General features: G+C 40.8%; 1 protein-coding gene across 2 annotated transcripts in view; it reads left to right on the top strand.

Annotated features, from left to right (window-relative positions):
- The first annotated feature begins 242 nt into the window (after positions 1–242).
- The window catches only part of srbd1 (S1 RNA binding domain 1), a 35,922-nt gene continuing 16,083 nt past the window's right edge, over positions 243–20,081 (top strand). The window contains exons 1-16 of one of the 2 annotated variants that reach the window (XM_028423250.1): positions 243–342; positions 535–599; positions 2,466–2,728; positions 2,759–2,862; positions 3,003–3,239; positions 3,388–3,554; positions 3,826–3,943; positions 4,060–4,198; positions 4,519–4,615; positions 4,722–4,902; positions 8,808–8,911; positions 9,065–9,172; positions 9,272–9,429; positions 9,965–10,055; positions 10,190–10,297; positions 19,922–20,013. In XM_028423250.1, coding sequence (XP_028279051.1) covers positions 535–599; positions 2,466–2,728; positions 2,759–2,862; positions 3,003–3,239; positions 3,388–3,554; positions 3,826–3,943; positions 4,060–4,198; positions 4,519–4,615; positions 4,722–4,902; positions 8,808–8,911; positions 9,065–9,172; positions 9,272–9,429; positions 9,965–10,055; positions 10,190–10,297; positions 19,922–20,013 — 2,032 coding nt within the window. In that variant the 5' untranslated portion in view covers positions 243–342. Of the gene's footprint in view, positions 343–534; positions 600–2,465; positions 2,863–3,002; positions 3,240–3,387; positions 3,555–3,825; positions 3,944–4,059; positions 4,199–4,518; positions 4,616–4,721; positions 4,903–8,807; positions 8,912–9,064; positions 9,173–9,271; positions 9,430–9,964; positions 10,056–10,189; positions 10,298–19,921; positions 20,014–20,081 lie in introns of both variants that reach the window. The other variant, XM_028423248.1, reaches the window with a different exon arrangement.

Here is a 20,081-nt window from a genome sequence, read left to right as displayed (position 1 = left end):
TATGATTCCAGGGGAGGAATGGACCTTAAAAACATTTTAGGTATGTTATCATATCTACAAATAATAATGAAATATTTTTTTTATTTTAACAATATTTGTTTGCCTATCTGTTCCTTCTTTAATCAACATTCTACCTATTAAATGCCAGATAATGGGAATACTTAATTCCAATACAGCAGGTGGCGGTAAATCCACTTTATAACACACCAATAAACACAAGAAGAAGAATTTTCCCTTTAAGACTGATGTCATTGGCTGAACGCGTTCTGTTGAAGGAAGGAGTCATTTCAGCCTCAACAACTGTCTGGTGTATCTACAAACACGTTTCATAAATGTATAAAGGTATGGCGTGCTAGTTCGCACTTGAAACTTAAAGCGCTGTCATTAATTAAGGTGCTATATTTTCGTATAAGTCTGCTAACTCAGGTCGCGTCATCGCGAAGCGCCAAATTTAAACAGCTAGTTAACCTGCTACTAGTTATGCTAGCTAGCAAACCTCCAAAAGTGAATGTGCTTTGTTGTTTTTTCTAACAGATGATGCGAAGACCCCGAACAACCACTGCCAAAGCTGTGACGTACAACGAGATAGATTTAGACACGTAAGTTATTTTTCGTCCATTTATTGATAGCTTGCTCTGATCAAATAAAAATGGTTTTATCTTCTAAAAGACATCAGGTAAATATTCAAAGGGTTTATTGTCATGTGCACAGTAAGTATACTGTTTTCCCTGTACAATGAAATTCTTAATTTGCTGCTCACACTGAATGGCATAAAGGTTTAAGAAAAAAATAGAATAATTTACAAAAGAGCAATTTAAAGAGCAAAAAAAATGCAAATAAGTACACAAACATATAACCTATGGAAATAAGTGGAGCTATATACATATAAATGTGCATGTGTGCTGCATCAGCTGTTGTGCAAATTGAGCAGAGAATGACTCATTGTGCAAAAACATGTGCAGTTATTGGATTGGATATTAAGGTGCATAGAACAATAAATAAATAATTAAACAATATTGCAGTTACTGTTACTGCATGTAAACAGTCAGTATATTTTTACAGACTCCTGTCAGCTGTTGTGGAGTCTGATGGCGAGGGGAAGAAAGAGTTCCTGAGTCTGGTGGTTCTGCACTTCACACTCCTGTACCTCCGGCTTGAGGGGAGGAGAGTGAACAGATGTTGTTGGGGTGGGTGGGGTCCTTGATGATGGAGGCAACTCTCTTGTGGACTCTGTGCTAGTAGATGCTCTGCAGTGAGGGCAGAGGAGTCCTGGTGATCTTAGACGCAGTCTTCACCACTCTCTGCAGGCGCGTGCGGTCCATGGTGGTAGAGCTGCCGTACCACACGGTGATGCAACTGGTCAGGATGGACTCAACAACACAGCTGTAGAAGCTGCTGAGGATCTATGGTGACATGCCAAACTTCCTCAGCTTCCTCAGGAAGTACAGTCGTTGCTGTGCTTTCTTCACCAGCTGTGTGGTGTTGAGTGTCCACATGAGGTCCTGGCTGATGTGGACCCCCAGATATTCAAACCTGCTCACCCTCTCCACTTCCAGTCCCTGGATAAACAGTGGCTGATGAGGTCTCCTCTCCTTACTCATGTCCACTATCATCTCCTTAGTCTTGTCCGTGTTGAGGATGAGGTTGTTGTCCTCACAACATGTCATCAGAGTAGCCTCCCCCCTCCTGTAGGCTGCCTCGTCCCCACCCATGATGCGACCTATCACGGCAGTGTCATCTGCAAACTTCAGATTGGGAGGCCACACCGTCATGGGTGAACAGGGTGATGAGTATGGGACTGAGGACACAGCCCTGTGGTGTGCCAATGTTTGTGATTATACTAGCTGAAGTCCTGTTCCCCATCCTGACAGACTGAGGCCTGCTAGTCAGAAAGTCCAGGAGCCAGTAACAGTTACTGGTAGTCAGAGGGAGAACAGTTTGTGGGTGAGCTTGTGGGGGATGACCGTGTTGAACGCAGAGCTATAATCCATAAAGAGCATCCTGACGTAGGAGTCTTTATTCTCCAGGTGTGAGAGGGAGATGTGCAGGGCTGTGGTGATAGCGTCTGAGGTGGACCTGTTGGGCCGGTAGGCGTACTGCAGGGGGTCCAGTGATGAGGATGCTGCTCTGAATGTGGGACAGCATCACTCTCTCAAAGCATTTCATAATGATTGGAGTGAGTGCTACTGGCCTGTAGTCATTCAAGCAGGTGGGGGGTTCTTCTTGGAGAGGGGGACGATGGTAGTGGTACTATCTGACAGAATACACCCTTGTTGCCTGACAACCGAAAAAAACCCCTCCTCATCCTGCAACTTAGTTTTGACATTTCTTTTAAGGTTGCCATTGTCTCGTTCAGTACATAACAGTGGGTGGAGTTACACTCAGAGGCACATGCTAATATATATTTTTAAGAAACCTTGTTATGTATTAGTGTTTTAACCTGGTGTTTTTCATTTTGTCATCAGGTCTTTTTCCCAGGAGAGTGGTGATAAGGAGGATGAGGACTGGAGTCCATCAGAGACTAAACCAAAAGCTTCCACCAGGCCTGGCACAAGTTGTGCAGATGGGGAGAAAAAACCACCTGTCAAGAGAACACCTAAGGCGAAAGAGCCAAAAGCCCCCAAAGAGCCAAAAGCCCCTAAAGAACCAAAAGCTCCCAAAGTGCCTAGAGAGCGTAAGCCACGAACACGCAAACCTACAGCAGAACGAAAAACACAGGCTGCTAACAGTCTGAAGGATTCTGGTGACTCTGGGTTAGCTGGATCAAATGGTGAAAAAATAACGGATAATTCTGGAGAAGACAAATGTGGAACACAAACTGATTCCACAAAGGAAGAGTCAGGTTACAGAATGAAGGAAGAGGTAAGGCACATGATCAATTTTAGATTTTATGAAGCTCTGTTATTGATATGATTACTATTACATCATAAAAATAACATCATCACTAATCATTGCTTTTTTCCCTCATTTTTATTTTTGCTTTTATCTTTTTCCTCTTATAGAGAGTGTCATGTGTTTTGTCAGAAGCCCAGCAGACAGATGGTGGAGCAGATGAAGGCTCATCATTATATGGGCTTGGAACAAAGAAAGAAAAAGAAGAGGATGATTTTACTTTTGATGAACCCTGTCTGAAGAAGCAGAAGACCAGTGCTGCCTGTCTTGGACAACCGGCTGCTTTACCATCATCAGCAGAAAGGTTTCAGAGGAATGAACTCAACATGAGTTGGGACTTGGTAGAGGTATTGTAGAAGTTGTGTTGTGTGTGTGTGACCTTTTCCATATATGCACACACATGAAAAGAGAATATCAAGCATCACTATATTGTAGTTTCTACTATTGCATTTAGATGTATATTTTTAATAACTGTGTTTTGTGTGTCGTTCTCAGCTTTTGTCTACCTTGACATGTGTGGAGCGGTGGGTGTGTGCAAATATCGTTAAGCTGCTTCGTGAGGAGAACACTGTGCCGTTCATTGTGCGCTACCGCAAAGAAATGATCAACCACATGGATGCTGATGCTGTCCGAGATGTTCAGATGGTGTATGAGGAATTATGGTAGGCAAGGCAATGCACATCTTAAGAACCATTCTCAAAAGAACCTGTTTAATACACTGGGAGGCACTTTTCCAAAGAGAGATTCATATATATAGTGTAACTCTATAACTAATTTGACAATGGCCACTAGATGGTGCTAGTAGTTAAGCTTTGAGGAGTGAAACAACAGCTGATGTGATATACACATTTTTAATACCATGAGTATAATTTTTGTGTGAGAGAGACTTTTACATTTTTTTTTATGTTTGTGTTTGTGTCTGTGTTGCGAAAGCACTTTGGCTAAAAAGACCCAGTCTGTGGTTCAGACCCTGAAGAAAGATGGGGTTTTGACAGTCGAGTTAGAAGAAAACCTGAGGAGCTGTCGATCGGCTGATGAACTGGATCATGTGGTCAGAATCACATTTTGGTCGTAATGTAATATCTGTTGTTTAACTAGGAATAGAGGATGACATTTTTGCTGTATTCATCTACACCTTAAAGAATTTCATGCACCTCTCCTCTGTAGTGTAGTCCCTATAAGAAAGGCAGCAAACTGACAAAAGCTCGGAGGGCCAAGGCACTTGGCCTCGAGGCAGCTGCATCTGCACTCACGGAGTCACCACATACTCTGGATTTAAGGTCATGGGTTAAACCTGGTACTGAAGGTAAGGGATAAACATAAGTGTGCATATATCTTTTCTTAATCTTATACAGTGAAATAAATTAAATGTTGAGGCAGAAGCCCATTGGACCTGTTGGACTTTTCTTGGGGATGTTTGGAGACTAATGTCACCGGTTTATTGGGTTTACAATGTATAAATTAAGATATACACAAATTAAAAAAATTGTGATTAGCAATTGTTGAGATTATATTTAATACACATTGCAATCATTGTAAACCTGTATATGCTATATTGGTTACCTAAGCTAATGTATTTCGGATTACAACCGTGTACATGTGTGTGTGTGTGTGTTTATGCGATAGGCTTGTCTTCGGTGGAAGAAGTGGCTGTAGGTGTGGGGCATATCTTGGCTGATAAAATATCCAAAGACCCTGAGACACTCACCTACGTAAAGACATTGTGAGAATGCACCTGTATGCACATGACATGCATAGTTTTTTGTAATGGTCTCTAGTCATGAATTATTAGTAAAATTGATTTCTTTTGTTTCTTTTTTTTCTGTTAGATGTGAGAAAAGCTTAGTAACAATTCAGTCCTCTGTGTCTAAGTCTGCAACAAAAGAAAAAGAAACAAATAAACAAAGGGCTGAGCAGAACCAAGGAACTGACAAAAAAACAAAGGACATTGACAAGTTCCACCTCTACTTTGACTTTACCTCCAATGTGCAGCGCATCCAGCCTCATCAGGTAAGCATAACTTTTTGGATTTTGTGGCTAGAGGGTTTACTGTGGTCTGTAAAATCAGAAATGTTTCTTTCATTCCATCAAAGTAAGACTCTATACTTGTTGCTCCATAATTGTATGAATACACTCTGTCTACACTGTAGGTCTTTTACACCTGTATGCAATTCCCACATACACAACAAATGCATGCTATCTGTTTGTGTTTGTGTCATCGCTGTCTGCTTCATGTGTGTCCCTCCTGAATGCTAGCCATGTCAGTCGCAGTTAGCCTTGTCTGTGCCTTCATGTTTACCCCTCCTGTGCCCTGCCCTGCCTCGTCTGCACCCCCTCTGTCCCTCTAGTGACTAGTGGGTTACTCAGAGTTGGTCTGGGGCCTCATGTGTCACCACAGCTTCCATCACCCGCTGTCTCTGCCACACCACACTCTCTGGCAACCATGCTCTGCCCTACAGTCATTTAACTACGCACACACACAAGCATAAATGCATACACCCACTTGCTCACACACAAGCACACCATGCAAGTCCCCTCATTCTCTCCTCTTAACATATGTGACATGTCCCCTGCCGACATGCCATTGGATTAGGAGGCTCTGATTGACAGGCGCTCTCCTGTAGTGACAGCTACTGCTGCTGGGCCCAAAGGCGGATGAAAGGATGGGAGGAGTGAGTGGGGCAGTAAAGGGAGGGAGAGCATGAACATATGAGGGACACTGAGGTGCGCCTGTCGCTTATCTCAGCTGCTCGGTTCTGCACTGCCTCCCTCCATTTCTCTTCTTTGACTAAACCTCAGCCCTCCAACGCACTCCGCACCTCCCCTTTCCTCCTCTCCTGCGAATACAAGGCCTTTAATTCGATGACTTGCCTTTGTCACGGAGTGTTAATCCAGCGGCGGCTGTGACCCTGCTAGCTGTCAGATTCCGGCAAAAATGAACCTTTTCTGGCCATCAACTGGGTAGGAAGGGAGAGCAGGTGGGAGATGTGTTTTGACAGAAGGCATGTGTGTGAGCACACACTTGCCCCCTTGCTTTAGCACATTTTTACCAAGCCCCGGCTGGCTCTGGTGTTGTAAATGAAAAAGGACAGAGCATTGTGTAAAAGCAGTGATGTAAGAATTGTTCCACTGACTATGGATGCTGACCTGTAGATCGGCCCCCCTGCACTGGAAGATATATATATGTATATTTAATGAATTGTACAACTGACATATATTGAAATATATATTAAGTTTAAAGAAAATTTTAAATGGTAGTAAATTGGTGTTTTTATTTTTTAAATTAATCCTTTTGTCGGATCTTGACATGACTTTTTCTCTTCAATTCAGTTTCATTTTCTTCCCCTGACCAACTGTCCAAACCAAAAAAGATTATTTAATATTTTTTTAAAAACAAAAGGTGAATTTAACTTTCACAAAAAAGTAAAAATACACAATTTTCAAAGTTTTTCAGGGTTTTGAGGTGGACAGTATTCATGTTGTGTTAGTGTATGAAAAACTTTTTGTTCGGTATGTCTTACTGCGTGAGACTTAGCTCAAATCAAATTCCATCAGATTTGATTTGAGGTTTCAAAGTGTACACATTAACCTTATAGCTTTTAGCAGCATTATGTTCTTGAGTGTGCCAGGGTAGATTTGTTGAATGTGTGGTGGGCTATTTTTAATGCGATTTGTGGCATGATCAAACAGTGTTTTAGCTCTAGGTCTGGGGCTTGCCTGCAGAGGAGGTTGGGTAAATGGAACTGTTTCATCAATTAAACACTCTATTTTTGATGGGCAGGTGACGAAAAACATCACCACATCAAACATTTTTTTTTGCGCTGTTGAAGTTGTGGGTGTGCGTTTGTGTGTATTGATTTTAATAATAATGGGATAACTTTGTCCTACTTATTGTGGTGTTGTGCAACACTACAATATGCCATGATTAATTTGTATGATTTCCAAAGAATACCCCTAGCAAAGTTTGACTTGTTTAAACCCTCTTCCTTGTACTATTAATAATATTCTTTTACTGAGACATTTGTACAGTTTATACCAACTAACCTACTCTAATCTGATCTAAAGTCTGTTGTTCTGGTAAAGTCCAGACCCTGTGTCACATTTTGTTTTTTGGATTAAATTAAGCATAAAAGAGGAGAAAATGTAATTTTCCTTGAACAGTCAATGGGCTTATGCAGAAGAAACTGTCTCTTGATCATTGCTGATAGCCATATTTCAACAGAATAACTTTCTTTACTCCTTATTCAGAACCTTATAGCCTCAGTTCTACATTTTAAAGCTCTGTCAAGCTGTTATACAACCACATAGCACTGTTCTCCCATGTGTGTCAGCCAGGTCAAAAAGTCTCCAAGTTTGCTGTGAACACTTGCGTGTTAGTATGCACGTATGTGTTTGTTTATCCTCAGTGTGTTGGATAGATAGATGTGTTGATGACAAGATTCCTCCACAGAGATGGTGAGAGAGAGGAAGAGACAGAGAGGATAGTTGTTGGCAGACTGCCCTCGCTTGGGGGCTGCTGGAAGAAATAAGGGGCATCTAGGAAAGATGGTCTGTCTGATCTTGTCAGGGTTTGGCCAGTACTTGGCTACCTGTCACTTCTGGCCCACACATACACACTTCTCACTCTGTCTCACATCACCCTTTCCTTTCAGATCACCCTCTGTCTCCCACCAGTGACCCAACCCAGACAGAAACTGAGAGATGTAGAGTTAGACACAAGGTTATTTATCATTGTCTCCAACAAAAGGAAAAAAAAGGAGCATAAACATAGAATATTTTAGGCATAGCTGCTTTTGATGCAGTTTGAACTTCTGTATCCTAAAGATTTATTAGATTTCTTTAATGGTGCAACAACTTTTTAAGGGTCAGTTCTAATATATATGTTAATTCTGTGAACAAATGTTCAGAATTGGATATATATATATGGATATATATATATATATATATATATATATATATATATATATATATATATATATATATATATATATATATATATATATATATTTACTCCTTTAATTTGACTCATGGGCTTTCCCAGATGTTCTGGTCATTCTGAAAGAAGTGTTGTGCTTCCTTTCTTTGACAACATGTTAAACTTCAGTGCTTTGATGAAGATTGTTTGAGAAATCTCATCACAGTCAAGTGAGGCTGCCCTCGGCTCAAACATGCCAACAGAAGAGAAATCTTGTTTTCATCATTATTCAAGCAAACTTGCTACATTATTCCCTGCAACTGCCATGCCATTAGCTGTGTTTTACATGCTTATTTCTGTGTGTGCGTGCGTGTGTGTTTTGCAAATGGGTGCACCACATCCAAGGGTGCTGCTGAGTGGTAATGGTTGTGGCACTATGAGTGGGTGTGGGTGGGGGTAGGCCTTGCGGTCTCAGTGCTGATGGTGGCATAGTGGTGGCATTTGTCAGCTTGCTTCTTCCGCTTGGGCTCCAGATTGACGTCTTGCTTCTTGGCCCTGTTCTGTGGCAAGCTAAAGGTTCCCCACTGAAAAGGTCAGACACTTACTACTGTTTGCTTAACAGCATGTTACAGTTCCTCTAAGGGGGACCCGCACAAAACACGACAGGCTTGGCCACAGGATGTACTCCTAGGCTCAGCACTTTTTTGTGTCTGTGGAGGGAAAATATTTTATATTTATCCTTGTAAGATGTGTTTTATGTGGAGGTATTCTAGTGATAAGTGACTGATCCTTACATACAAATGAGTGACAATAAAATATCCTGAACTTGACTTGACAAGAATTTCTGCTGTTGTGTAAGTTTAAGAAAAAGAACTTAAAAATTTGAATGAAATTAGTTTTTTTTTCTGTTTTCTTTACAGGAATATCTATGCGTTTACTGTGGCCATGCATGAACCCGTACAAATGCGTGCCTTTTATTGATGCATGTTTTTGTGCACAGACACTGGCTATTAACCGAGGGGAGAGTCTGAAATTTTTGACGGTAAAGGTGAACATTCCCGACTGGGTGAAGATTAATTTCACTGATTGGTGCATCAACAACAGGTGAGAAGCATAATTATACACTTTTACATGTGTCCTTTTATTAGATGCAATAGACCAAACTTCTCATTTACTGACTGCTGAAAACCAGGAAGAATTTAGAATTGATTTGATCTTTGTAAACATTTTTGTATTCTCTCCCACTGTTTAATGCAGGTGGAGGCCAAAGACATTTGCAAGAGAAGAACTTCGTGCAATTATCAAGGGTGCAGTAGAGGACTCTTACAAGAGACTCATCCTGCCCTTCCTCAGTAGGAGTTACAGGTATTTAAATGCTTTTTTGGCTTTTTTTGTTTTTTATCTGCATTGTTCCTGTTTTCTTGGTTTTTCCTAATTTTACCATCAGTTTGTTTCTCTCTTTAGGACTAAATTGACAAATGCAGCAGAGAAGGAGTCAATCGCCATGTTTGGGCAGAACCTCCGCCAGTGCCTGTTGGTATGTCCGGTCAGGGGCTGTGTCATCATGGGGGTGGACCCTGGCTACAGACATGGTTGTAAGCTGGCAGTCCTCTCCCCTACAAGTAAGTAAACACAAAGTGTACTAGTCTGTCCACTGAGGTTGGCAGCATACACAGGTTTGTTCTCTGCCATTGCATTGTCACAGATGTTAGCACTGGCCTGTATTTATATATGTATGGTGATTATGTTAATAGAGTATGTAACAAGGTTAGATTTGTTTTTACCACCAAGTCATGTGCATTTTAGTGTCTAGATTTCACTGTGCAAAGGAAAGTTCCAACCTCTGGGTAACTGATTATTTGGTTACAAGTCATGCAAACACATTTGCAACAGATAGACAAAAACATAAATTAAGCCCTGCCTGTGTGGCCAGAGGTTTGCCATCACAGCTGTTTATTCAGATATACATTTTTACAATTAAGTGGCAGAAGCTAGACTTGAGTGGAATGAGGTTCATAAAGTTATTTAATTGCATTAAAATTATTTAGGGCACTGCTGCTTCAACAGACAGTGCGTATAAGAAAAAGGAGCTGGTCAAAGTCAACATCATATAAAGTTTTTTTCTGTCTGTCTGTCTCTCTTTCTGTTGTCTCTCAGGTCAGATTCTCCATACTGATATTGTGTACTTGCATAACTCAGGACAGCGAAGAGAAGCCGAAAAACTACGCCACCTTATGATCACATATAGGTACTACTGCTCACTTTCAGATGCCTGACATTATCAGCAGGAAAAGAGATTTATGATCACTATACATTTTTAGAAGTTTATGGTTGCTTTGTTAATGTTCACTGTATTTCTACCTTTTATTTTCTTTATGCAAGCTGTACCAGAGTTGTCATTGGCAATGGGACTGCATGCCGTGAAACTGAGTCCTTCTTCTCTGACCTCATCTCCAGGCGTTATTTTCACCCTCTGGATGTATCATATTGGTAGGTTTTTCATCCTGTGCGTGTTACAAGCCCCTGTTACTTATGACAAAATGGCAACCTCTAGTGTTTAGTAATGAAGCAAGCAGTGTACAAAAATCTGCATTTCATTGTGGGCCCTTTTGTGGAAGGCTTAAAATGCAAGTCAGCCCATGTAGGCCATTATTTTTAACAGGTTTACTGCCTGGTATAATGAACAATTTGGGTATGCATTGAGAAGTGCCTCTTTTATGACAACTATATGGGTGATGAAATTCTTTACATCTCACTTTTTTAATTATTTTAGGACTTGAAATTTCACATTATTTAGGGTATAACCACTGACAAGTGGGTACCTGCTTACTTAACTGACAGACCGTACAATTGCTGTCATGTTTTTGTGTCTCTTTCCATGCGTGTGCATTTGACACCAATATACCACACAAAGGTAAAGAAACCTTAATCTTTTTTTAAAAAATATTAATTAGGCATAAGGTGTGGGAGGACAAAAGTCAAGACACAAATGTACAGTAGAATTATATGTGGGAGGGAAAAAGACTGAGGAAAAAGGCAAATTGGAATGTGTCCTCAAGTGAATTCTATATATTAAGGCCATCTGGTCTCCATTTCACTTTGGTCCAATTAAAGAGGCGTTTTGTGGTCCACTTCATGTCTGTAACCACGGCCAGTCCAACTTCAGAATACAACAGTACAGAACCTCTGTCCAAGCATAATAACCACTGGCCTCTCCTTGCTCCATCTCTTTCAGTCTCTTCTGAGTTCCATCTGTGTTTGTTGACTTGAGGTTAGCAGTGGGACTAGAGCCTAAAATGATTCTGAACTGTGTGTTTGTAAAGCTTTTTCGGTATCATTGAGCTCATACACATAGAAGTATGCTTCAGAGGTCATACCTTTCCTGTAATAGCCCATATTTTTTCTCTGAAGTTACATTTTCTGTCTGTTTTCAAGAACAGAAACAGCCAAAGTGGGGCTTTTATTAAGTTAACGTCCACTTGATTATTTTCATTACAGACTTTTTTTTCCCCTTTGAGCAGTTTTGAGAGCCTCCAGAGCAGCTAAATTTCACATCTTGATATAATGTGTATCTTGTTCATTCTTTAACTGCAGCTATTGGTGTTCCTGCTTTTCACAACACATAAGAATGTTGGCCCTCTGTTTGATGTGGTGCTCGCTGAATGTCCTATATCACCCATTTTGACGAACTACATTTTTGCAGTGCGTAACACATGTGTAAATAGTCTGCTTTTGCCTAAGTATGGTTTGGGGAACAACGGTTTTTGCAAGTGCATGAACTTTGGAAGAGCAGCGAGATGTTATTTTGACATTAGCCATCGAAATATGGTTGTTGTTATCCAGATGGTATCGCTCTGGAGTCGTCTGGTCTCATGTCTCACTTTGGTTTCTTTGGACTGTGGTGAATTTTAGAAATAGATGTTAAAACTGAATGTGTGTGTTTTAAAATGTACACATGCTGATCTTGCTGCTCTGCTCTCTTTCCTGTCTTTCCTTTTTATCTCTGTTTCAGAAAAATGCCTACATTAAGATGAGATATACCTGATAAACAGTGGAGCCTTTAATTGATATTAAACCTTTCTTAAGTTGCTATGTTAGTAATATATTTTAACACATATGTTGGTCTCTGTCAGTTCCGACCAAATATCCCTTAAAGGATGACAATGGTTGAATGGTTGGATTCCAGGGAATGATGAGTGGCCTCCAGGAGTGACGGTTGCTGCTAACTGAGGTTCTTACTCCCCTGCTGAATGACCCACAGCTGACCCTGACTCGCTATTAAGGACACCTCATTACCTTGACAACAAGGATGATGGCAATGACAGAGAGTAGCTCTGTAGCATCAAAAACAGCGAGGGGTCATAGTGCAAGCTGTGAATGTCCCTGGTATAATTAATTGACCCAGTTTCTAGTAAGCATTTGACGGCTGACATCGTGCATTAGTAGCTCCCAGTATTTTTTTAATCGACAGGTGTAGAAGTCTTTTGGGCATCCTGTGGATCGGTGGCTTTGCTGTTTTACGCCATCTCAACCTCACCATCCATATTTCTTTGATATCCTTTGTTTTCTTATTCTCTCTGTCACCATTAGCTACTGAAAGCAGCTGTGCTCTCAGAAGATAGTTTACAGTCTCAAAAGCAAATATTCACAAAATAGTATGTGAAATAGTTTAATCTTCTTTGTGTTTTTAGCCAGCTAGGAGAACCGTTTTAGGAGGGGCAGAGGATTTAAACAAAATTACTTTGTTAGATGGGATAAACCAGATATAGTTTGACATTACCAGTGGTAAACGCTGTTTTTAGCTTTTGGGAAAAAGCAGAAACATGGCACTGAATGATGTAGCTGCAGTTCAATTAACTCTCTGCGTATGTGAAGTATGTGTGTACCTAGGCAATTAAGCCTCACTTTCCTTTCCTCTCAAGTCAGCCTCTACTGCGAGTAGTTCATTAAAGTCCTCGGCTTCATTTGCACCGTCTGCTTCCTGTCTCCCTGTGAGCCTTCATATTGTCACCACCCCCACCCTTCTCCACCCTTTCTTCTCCACCCGCCTGTCTCCCTTTTCTCTCTGTCCTTCTGCCTCAGTGCTCAGCTGGAATGACAGCCAGATATCGCAGCCTGCAGGACATCTTTATATGTATTTTGTGTGTGTGTGTGTTTGGAGTTTTCATTGCCTAAGTCCTGTTTGAGTAGACTCATCATACTCACAGCGTCACCTTGTGAAAGATTTCTGGAGCGTGGCCTTTTCTGAAGCCAAACAAAAGAACACTTATGTGCATGTAAAAATAGTAGGACTTTGGAAGGGTAGGCATATGCATATATGTTTGAATCTTGCTAAGCCTAATTTTAATTACAAATGTGTGAACACACATTCGATCAATAGATATTTTGCCATACTGCTCTGTCAATAGCTCTGCCAATAATTTACGGACCTCCTACTGTCAGTGACATTCATTTAATTAAAAAAAATAACTCCATTATTTCTGACTTAATTTTGCATTTAGGCATTTAGGTAGAGCCCTTATCTTCACATGGTAAATAGTAAATGGTCTATACTTATTCTCCCTACTGACATGCACACCTACTTCATACACCAGCGGTGCAAACACTGAGGATGCACAATTTTTCGCCCAGTTTTACCCATGATTTCCTGTCCTGCCCCAGTCGGCATGCGTTGTCGGCACTAAAATCTGCAAGTGTGTGAGAGGAATAGACCAGAGCCGACCTCAGTTGCAGTCATTCAGACAGTTTAAATTTGGCAAACGACACATTGCCGCATTACTGCCACCAGCTGGTATGTTTTCTACATTCAGTTGACTTTAGTTAGTTTGACAAATCCTGTAGTCTGTTAACTGTCATCAGGAACACTTAAGTGTGTGACCCCTTCGTCATAAAAAAAAATATCTGCTGAACCCAGTCTGTTTTAAAAATGTGTGAAGACTGTGGAAGGCATGTAGTGTTTACATGAGACAAAGCTTTAGGGTTTAAGGGTGTCTTGCCCAAGGATGACACAGTGGATTGAACCACAAACCTTACAGTTAGTGGACAACTGCACTACCACCTGTGCCAGAGCCTCCCTTATGTAGCTATGTGTCAGGAATGTGCAAATCTACCTTCATTCAGATTGTGTGGGTATTTTCATTTGCATCTGTGCATGGTGAGCTCAAATGCCCATCGTTGTGTGTGTGTGTCTTTCATACTGGCTCTTTGAGAGGCTAGTGCTGCATGACCTTGGCTGTCATTGTGGTTTAACACTGACAGAGCATGCAGGCTTTGTCAAAGCTCATAAGAGCTCTCTGGACTGGTCAGACAGATGTCTGTGTGGGATTGTGAAGTGTATTGGTGATTTGCAGTGGAGTGTTTTGGTTGATGACATGCTGGGGTCTGTGTCATCGTCATCAGGTGTTTTTTGACTTTTGTAAGGGGGCGTATTGTAGAGAAGACACTTGTACACACTCAACCCCTTTTGTAATTATAATGTTAATTATGACAAAGCTAACTCAGGTGTCTAATACAATGTTTCCCAACTGTTATTGGTTCACACACACACACACACACACACTCTAACTCTAGGGGGCATTTGCCTGTCACTATACATTGCGTGCATAGATGAACAAAGGCAAATTATGTACAGTAAATGAATAATCATTTTCCAATTAACTGAAATTGGATAATTTCCCACAGCACACTGACACTCTCTAAAAAACACAGGTCTACTATGTAGCATAAAATGATCAAGTGATGACATTATGTGTAGGGTCAAAGGGCACCTTTTCTGTAACGCAACATTCTAATAAGGACTTAAAGTCACAGTATATTGTCAGGACAGGTTTTTCTGTTAACTGCAGCTTGATGTCATAAACATAGTTCAGCAAGGTTGCTTTTACAGTGTTTGTATTGAACTGTGCTTTAAATGTTTCCAGCTATGTGCGTGAAGTATGACAAGTTGACAGTGTTTGTCCATAACAAGCTGATGTTAATGATATCAGAGGGCACAAATATGTGGGCTAAGGTTAGGGAGAACTTTGGGCAATGGTGATGATACACACACACACTCTGTGAACACAGCTCAGGGCATATAACAACATCCAATTTCTTGACCACTTGGTCGGTCACTCCCAAAGGCAATAAGATGACTGACCCTCTTACTCTTTCATAAACACACGATCAGATCCTCCAGGGAACAGTCACCAGTCCATCCATCAGTCCTGTCTGCCTCAAAAGATTACTTAATGAATTACAATATAATAATTTTAAATTTGCTGTTATGTATTGTGTATTATGTTTTATCAGATTAAATTGTCATTCTCCCATCTGTAGCTGCAGGTTTCTTAGAATACTAGGTTATCATGCCTTCTACTCACTCTACTGCTCGTATTAGATCACAAGTGAGATGTGTCTGAAAGCAATACAAATAGTTGCATCAGAAACCGTACTCAAAGTGTCTGCCTGCACTGACAATAAGTCCTTGACTGTCTTGCCCTCTAGCTCATTCCTGTTGGGATGAGATCATTATTACTGGCTAGCTGATGGACCTGGAGGACAGTGGTAGAGACTGCATTTATGACAGTACATGGATGAGGGTATGTGTATCCCCGTCATGTCCTGTGTCCAGGCATGGACCCAGGGCTAAATTTAGAGAGTGATGAACATACAGTGGCAGGACCAGTGACTGAGTGAGATCCAGGCACTCAGGCCTGACTTAAGGTTTGGATAGTAGGAAGTGCAGAGTGATGGGTGGAATTAGAGGCCTCAGACTGGTTGTGGCATACATCCTCATTTCAGAGCAGGCAAAATAACCAATGTTATGTGAAAAGGTTGTTTTTTTTATTTAATATGACAGGTAGTCATTTTGTAAAGATGACAATGGTAACGTTAAAAGTTAAAAAGGCAGAGAGTTTGTGTTCTTAGTCCTTTTTTTTATAAAAAGCCTGTTTATGAGTAGGTCATTAAATAAAATGCAGGTTTCGGTCAAAAAGTACTACCTTTTGCCACATTTGAAGAAGAAATGCATGTCATTAAGGGATGTCATAATTAAATGTACAACTAGAAATGATCTTTTGTTCTGTCGGAAAAGTAAGCTGCAGATAGACATTAGGTGATAGATAACTGCCAATTCTTTGTCACATTTAAAGTCAAAACCAATTTAAGATAAAAAAAAAATGACACAAGTGAAAGGATCAGTAAGAGTTTGCACAGAACTGTAATTTATGGTTATTTTAGCACCTGTGCATAGCTTGGGAAGGTGGATGGGGTGTTGGCTTTGACATTAAATATCTGCCAGTCTTATCCTTATCACACACTCTCTCCTCTCATCATGCCTCACTGGTGGTCAGCCTCTGTCCCCCTCCTTTCACTCGCCTTCCTCCCCTAGGGATCCAGTGTTTCCTGTGATGGTCTTGCGTGTGACAAACATGTGTGACGAGTTTGTGTGACATTCCATGTGTGTATTTGTCATTTGGGGAAGGGGGTTGTGTTTTCATGTTGCTGTGTATGCTTTTGTGTGTGACTCAAGTGCAGGCCTTTCCTGCTAGCAGATTGACATGAGTGTCTGTGAGGTTTTGCTCTTTTCAGACGTGCCTCACACTGGCAGTTGGAGTTTATGTGTGTGTGTGCGCGTGTGCCTGCCTTCTAGCGGCTCGATAGAGACTGACGGCCCCTGACACCTGCCATTTGGACGCTTTTCTCTGTGAAAAATGTCATCGTCTTCAGACTCGACGTGTGTGTGTGTGTGTGTGTGTGTGTGTGAGGGAGAGAGAGAGATATGGCGCATCCTGCAATTTGTCTGCCTGAGGTCAAGCTTTGCGGCTGACTGAACAATGGACCCGAGCTGTTTGAGCATCCGGGACAGAGAAACTTACTGTGTGTGTATAATGAATATATTTTGGGATGGTAATGTATGACGTTACAGCTCCATCTAAAGCAACAAATATAAAATGGTGGTCTAAATTTTAATTTGTAAATGCTACATCTAACAATTAGTGACAAACCAACAAGTTTACTGTCTCCTTTTCCATCGTCTTGCTGACAATTCCACTTGGCTTGTTTGTAATCTTTAGCTCTCATTTTACACTTAGTATCTTGATCCTTTCATGTTGCTATAAATTATAAACCGTTAACACATTTATTCTAATAAACATTGTAGACCATTGTGGTTTAGTACACTGTTTCTTTCAGACATTGCAGCAAAGTACAAAACACTATATCTAAATAAATAATAACCTTTTGATGGCTTGATATTTTACCAAACTTTGAGTTGTTATCAAATGCCACTGTAAACAACAACACAGTTCTTGATATGCGTTTTAGTTTTATGATCCACGAGTCTCAATTTACAAGTTCTCATGTGCATGAATGTGTGATTCTTCAAAATATAGCAATAAAGTCACAATTGGACAGTTGTACAGTATACTTTAACCCCAGGAGAACTAAATAAATACAATTTAGTTTATCATTGACAATACTGTAAGAATGTTTATATTAATTTCTTATGTATATTATTAATCTCTTATGAATCTACCTACAGGGATTAATAAAGTAATTCTTAACCATAAAATGATCATTTTATCAAATACTCTGTTACTCAGTTTACCCTTTTCCCCAATTGCCTGCAACTTTTGTTCTTTGCTTTTGATTAGTTGGTGATATTATTTATTTTCCTGACTGATCTGATGAGTTGTTTTTAATTTGTATTGGGGCCATGTGAGCTAGTAGACTTTAATGAGGTATCAAAGTGTGTATTCATCTCTCCCAGTATAAGGTTTCTTTAGGGGCAGTGGGTGGGGGGCTGTCATGGTATGTGCATATGTGCCTGTCAACCTCAAGCAAGTGTCTTAAACACAGTCAGTATGGAAACAGTTTGGGAAGCCAGTTTTTGACTTTGCCCTGGGAAGAGACAGGGCTAAAGGCTGGCCTGTGTGTGTGTGTGTGTGTGTGTGTATACAATTAAGAGAGCAATGAAGCTGGGAATAAATGATAACCCTACAGGGCCAGAAGTCATCGCTTAACACCAAGAGGCGACCACTGACTTTGTATCTTCAGTTGTGTGTGTGTGTGTGTGTGTTTGCATATCTGTCCATACATCGACCATCCAACCACAGACGACCTTCTGCTGGCTGCCAGGGCAATGCCCTCACTATGGCGACAGTCATGGACGCTGTGGCGATGAGGGCTCAGAGCTGTATCCATGACAGTGCTGTTACCCAGATGCCCCAGCAGCACCCTTAATTAAGTTAGACGTGATAGGTGCTGGTGGCCATCCTTTCTTTTCTCTTTTTTTTTTCTCCTGTGTTTCTAATTATATCTGTTTTTAAATCTTACTTGGCCCTTTTCTCATTTTCTCTCTTTTTTATCCTCAAACAAAACTAGCTGTGGTGGTTCCCTATTTTTGTTTAACCTACTATGTTCTTCCTCTGTCACTGAATGAAGAAGAGGGGTCAGTGGTGGGGTGTGTTTTATTTTTTTCTGTGTGATTGTTGAAAGCCCCAGTTATTTTTGCATAGGCTGTTGGTAAAGGCAGTGAGTGGACTTGTGTGTGTATTGATTATAAATTATTTCTCTGACTGTCAATAGTTAATATGGTTGTGTGTCTGAAAATGTGTGTGTCAGGTTAATGACCAGCTTTGCTTTGACCTTGAAGGTCATGTGCCAGTGCTCGTTAGTAGCATCACCATGGCGATATGTCAGCTGTCAGCGCGATGGATAGGGAGCTGACAAAAAGAACAGTGAGGCGGAGGAGGGGATGAATAGAGAAGATGGGAGAGGGAGGGAGGGGGGGAGGGAGGGAGGGAGGGAGGGAGGGAGGACAAGTTCATTTAAATGTGATTCTCATCAGAAGGCCTCTGCCACTCCTCATTAACAAGATACTTATAATTGGCAAGGTTGTTGTGGCAAGGTCCAGGCCTCTGGGACTGTGTCTGTGTGTTTGCATCACAGAAGGCCTTACTTTTGGACATGACCCCCTTGTCATATCCGTTAGCCTAAAGGAAACTCCCCCTTCTTTCTTTCTTCAGTGTTCTCCCTCTATCGCCATCCACCCAAGAGAACAGACGGACTAAACAACATGACCGGTTCAGTTGTGTGTTGCAAACAAGGGTATCAGTGACTTTGTTCCGTTTGTGTGGTGATGGATGATAAAGAGCCTCCTTTAGACTGATTACATTAACATGTGCAAATGCATTCTTTGTTGACACGAAGAATCAACTCATTTTCATGGTTCAACAGAACACTAGCTGAATGGATTGCATTTTTACAGGATTATTGTTTTGTTAATACAACTGATTTTACTTTTCAACCTTTTGAATATATATAAAATACTACTCCCAGTTGTTATTATTATTATCATTATTATTATTATTATTATTGTATGCAAGTAATGATACTTAAGCAAAAATCATTGAACTTACAGAAAGAATGTAATGTAGTGTACATTGATGAAGCACTAAACATAGCAGTGCATGCTGGTGTCCTCTAGATGGCAGTAGTATCACATAAATTATCCTGCAGTCTGGCACTTTACCAGTCATTCACACAAATGCCTCTTGCTGTCTTTCTTAAAAGCAGCAGTCTTTTTAGTTTGAAAAGGTGGTCATACCTCCATAAAGCATATAAGTAGAATAAAATATAACTCTTAACCTATTCTTGCATAAAGTGAGCAAATTATATCAGTTTTCTGGCTCACTAGCTGACCTGTTCTGAACATGTAAGGTGTATAATTAATGAGAAATGGTCTATATATGCTTTTGGGATACATGCTGTGCCCTACAGCTGCTGTTAAGGCAGCACTACTAGTCATGATGCAATTTTGGCCATAATGTCAGTCAGGTCTACAAAGGGGGGCAGCATGAGTTAAATAACGCACCAGTGTAAGAATTTGTCAAGTACATTATTTGAGGTGCAATGCGGTGGCAATTTCCCTTAAAACCGCTATCATTATATCTGTCATGCAGTAATAGTTGCCTTCCGTGCTCCTTATGTGCTCCATTTGCACCCCTCACTTTCATCTTTTCTCCCACTTGTTACCGTGCTTGTTAATTCATGCTCTTCTATATCTCTCTGCCATCTTACCCCCCACTTTGTGCTTTTCTGTCTCTCACTTTGGCTCTTTTCTTTCCTCAGTATAACCAATGAGGCAGGAGCATCCATCTACAGTGTGAGCCCTGAGGCAGTCAAAGAAATGCCAGACTTGGACCCGAACCTTAGGAGTGCAGGTACACACAGGAGCCAAGGCAGATTATTTTGATCTGATATTGATGGCATTTTCAGCTCTGTATTATAC

The sequence above is a fragment of the Parambassis ranga genome, chromosome 15, assembly GCF_900634625.1.
Source record: "Parambassis ranga chromosome 15, fParRan2.1, whole genome shotgun sequence".
Lineage (NCBI taxonomy): Eukaryota > Metazoa > Chordata > Actinopteri > Ambassidae > Parambassis > Parambassis ranga.
The sequence above is the reverse complement of the archived record's forward strand: the minus strand, read 5'-3'. Positions and strand labels throughout refer to the sequence as shown.